The sequence below is a fragment of the Triticum aestivum genome, chromosome 1A, assembly GCF_018294505.1.
Source record: "Triticum aestivum cultivar Chinese Spring chromosome 1A, IWGSC CS RefSeq v2.1, whole genome shotgun sequence".
Lineage (NCBI taxonomy): Eukaryota > Viridiplantae > Streptophyta > Magnoliopsida > Poales > Poaceae > Triticum > Triticum aestivum.
The window spans coordinates 511261068-511264389 of NC_057794.1; the positions used below are offsets into that span (position 1 = coordinate 511261068).

General features: G+C 47.4%; 1 protein-coding gene across 1 annotated transcript; it reads right to left on the reverse strand.

The window, feature by feature from the left end:
* Nucleotides 1-1486: 1486 nt before the first annotated feature.
* On the reverse strand, nt 1487-2893 carry LOC123166370 (peroxidase 1). The gene is made up of 3 exons (XM_044584188.1): nt 2634-2893; nt 2359-2544; nt 1487-2267 (listed from the first exon to the last, which is right to left on the reverse strand). Exons 1-3 carry the CDS (start codon nt 2820-2822, stop codon nt 1680-1682), a joined length of 963 nt encoding a protein of 320 aa, XP_044440123.1. The 5' UTR covers nt 2823-2893; the 3' UTR covers nt 1487-1679.
* Nucleotides 2894-3322: the final 429 nt, after the last annotated feature.

A 3322-nucleotide genomic window follows, 5' to 3' on the forward strand; every position in this document is an offset into this window, starting at 1 on the left:
GGGACTAAAGGGTCGTTACTAAAGGCCCCCCCCCCCTTTAGTCCCGGTTCTTACACGAACCGGGACTAAAGGCCCTCCACGTGGCCGCTGGCTAGAGCTCCACCAGCTCCACCTTTAGTCCCAGTTGGTAACATCAACTGGGACTAAAGGTATTTTTTTTGAATTTTTTTTCTCAATTTTCAAATTTCTGAATTATTTTATAATTTAATCTCTAATCACCCACCCCTCGTCACTACTCAATTTAACCTCTAATCTCTAATCACCCCTCATCATTCGAAATCATCTAACTTCCCGATCATCACCCATCCCTCTCACTACTCCAGCCCGAGCACGCTTAACTTTCGGGTTCTATTCTCCTTCGTCTCCAAGTCTGCACTTATTGTTTTCCTGACAATAGTAAGATGTCAATCCTATTAACCCTCAGGAGTTTAGCTTGAGTATGAAGTCACACATTTCACTGTCTGAGTTTGAAACTATTATTGTACAAAACAATAATTATTTAGTAACACTTTCTTGAATAAATAGTTTGACCACAATTTGACCAGATTTGACCAAAATTCAGAAAAACCGAAATAATTATTTAGTAACACTAATATTTCTTGAATAAGTAGTTTGACCATTGTTAGTCCACAATTTGACCAGATTTGACAAAAATTCAAAAAAACTGAAATAATTATATAGTAACACTAATATTCTTGAATAATTATTTAATAACACTAATACTTCCCGACTGTCTAGTACTGGTGTGCTGGTCCAATAGGGATTAACACGACAATTTCCCGATTGTCTAGTACAACAAGATTTGCCCGCCTCCGGTGAGTGAGGGGCGATGACGCCGGCGCGTCTTTGGCTCGCTACAGTGCATGTAGTCGTCGCTAAGTGGTCTACAGATCTGGATGTAATTTTTACTTCTGGTGTTCTTTATACTACCTTGTCAGTTGATGAATAGATCGGAAACTTTTCCAGCAAAAAAGAGGAAAAGTGATATATATGGTTGGTCTAGGGAGCACCATGGAAAGTGCCTTTTATACTGCAGTAATGCTCCAAGCTGCTCATTGGCTTCTACTATATGACTCTTCTTTGACTTTTACCACACTGTATAATCTTCACATGTACGAACAAAGAGTACATGTAGATAAAAATTATAGGATATGTATGAAAAATGAATTTCTACCTGGGATCCATTGTTCTTCGTGCTTGTGCACTTGCTTTTCACTGATACACAGGGGAACATAAAGATGCACTTCCTAACAAGAAGAGACTAATGCACACCAACGCCCAAAATATTGGTAACGCTGTTAGCCGCTATGCAACCGGTCCGTAAAGTAACTAAATTAAAATAGTCTAACTATAACTCTTCTTTTTACTAGTACATATGAAACATTATGGTGCCCTAAGATAAAACAAAAAACACAACAAAACATTATTTATGTAACAACCAAAAATAAAACAATACAACTTAGACAATACTAGTAAGCGCACCAGATGACAACGCACGACACGTCGGATGTGGCAATTTCAAAGTGTTCGTCGTGTGTACAAGAAATTTACATGGTTGTAACGAAACAATAAATTAAATAAAAAAAGTTGAAAGAGAAAGGAGCTATGACAATCTTACAACAATTTACAGGGGAAAAACATGATCACAAATCAAAACAGCCTTGTACTTCTTCGGTGGCTTAATGGTTAACCACGTTGCACTTCTTCCTGATCTCGCCCTGGCTTCCGGTGAGCGGGTTGGCGTTGCCCATCTTGATCATGGAGGCGGCGAAGTCGGCGAAGAACTCGTCCTTGAATGCTCCGGTGGCATGGCGCTGGACGTAGGCGCGGGTGAAGGGGTCGGTGAGGAGGGCGCCGTCGGAGTGGAAGAGGCCCCTCCGCTTGCTCACCAGCTTGAAGTAATCGGTGTCGAAGGTCTTGAAGCTGCCGGGGTCCATCTCCACGAGTGTGGTGTTGTCGTTGAGGCTGGCACACTTGCTCTTTAGCCGCATCATGTACTGCGGCTCCAGCGTGGGGTCAATGTCGCTGGGGTTCTCCATGCCGGTGAAGTTGTAGAGCCGGTCGGAGAAGGAGAAGCAGTGCGACGTCCCGATGGTGTGCCCGGCGGACAAGACGACAAGGTCCTTTGCGTCAAGGTTCACGGCGGCGAAGAGCTGGGTGAGCACGGTGAAGTTGGAGGTCGGGGGTGGCAGAGCGTCGGTCTCGTTGGAAATGGACACGCTGCCGTCTCGCCGGCCCAGAGGAACTGTCCAGACTGGACCCTTGCTCTGGAGAAACCATGATCGAGCAGCATTAGAATTTGGCTTCCACACGTACCGTGTCATTTGAAAAATGGCATAGTAGGAGTACTCTACTCACCAGCCATACTGCGTCCCTGGCAATGAGGGCGAGGATGTCGGCGCAGGAGACGGTGTCGGGGCAGGCCTTCTCCACCGCGGCCTTCACCCTCTCGACAAACCCGAAGCCTCGCAGCGTCTGGTTCGGCTGCGCGTCCTTCTCCGCCGTCTTGTTGGCCGAGTCCAGCAGAACCGAGCCGTCGCACCCCTGCATTAATTAATGGCGGTCACTGGTCAGGCCGCCGCACACAATAGGGTACGGGCAGGACAGACAACATGCATGCAAATGTAGCTTACCCTGACGAAGCAGTCGTGGAAGTGCATCCGGAGGAGCGGCCCGGCGAGGCTAGGCGCTAGTGACAGAGCCCTCACCATCTCCTTCCTCACGACGTCCTCCACGCTGGGGCACGACTCGCTGTAGAACTTGTCGTGCAGCTGCGCCCGCCCGCACGTCGCCGCCACCGCCGCGAGCATCAGCGCAACCATCGTCGCAGCCCTGGAAGCTTGTTTCTTTCTTGGCTATGCAAGAAACGACGATGGCTAGTTGATCCGGAGAAGCTTGAGCTGCTGCTGCTGATGATGAACTGGCGCCGGGGAAATATATAGCGCCGGAGTGTCCACACGCCTGCATGTGGTGGGCTGTCCTCCGGAGCAGCAGGTAAAATTCCGATGGTTTAATGAGTTGTTCCTTGTTTGCACTCTGCGGAATCTTTGCCGTGGCAGGTACACCGACGGCGCACGGTATGTATAATGGAGGCGGCCGGACAGCCAGACGGAAGCACATCATTAGATGAATTCACTAATTTTCTTTAGACAGCAATCTACTCACTAACTTACTAATTAGTTATGAGTTATCACGGAGAAAACTGCGGTGCCAAGTTGTAATCAACAAAGGCTACTGGCAATGAGTGAATGCCACCTACTGGTAGTTTGCAATCGTGCGAATTTCATGATGCATATATTTGTACCGGTGCCACATGCTATCC

What these genes read in the sequence shown, in the direction of transcription:
- LOC123166370 (XM_044584188.1), bottom strand. Translation starts at nt 2,822, where the DNA reads ATGGTTGCGCTGATGCTCGCGGCGGTGGCGGCGACGTGCGGGCGGGCG. An exon ending in TCCACGACTGCTTCGTCAGG is followed by an intron (nt 2,545 to 2,633) that starts GTAAGCTACATT and finishes TAATTAATGCAG; the next exon opens with GGGTGCGACGGCTCGGTTCT. An exon ending in CCAGGGACGCAGTATGGCTG is followed by an intron (nt 2,268 to 2,358) that starts GTGAGTAGAGTA and finishes TGGTTTCTCCAG; the next exon opens with AGCAAGGGTCCAGTCTGGAC.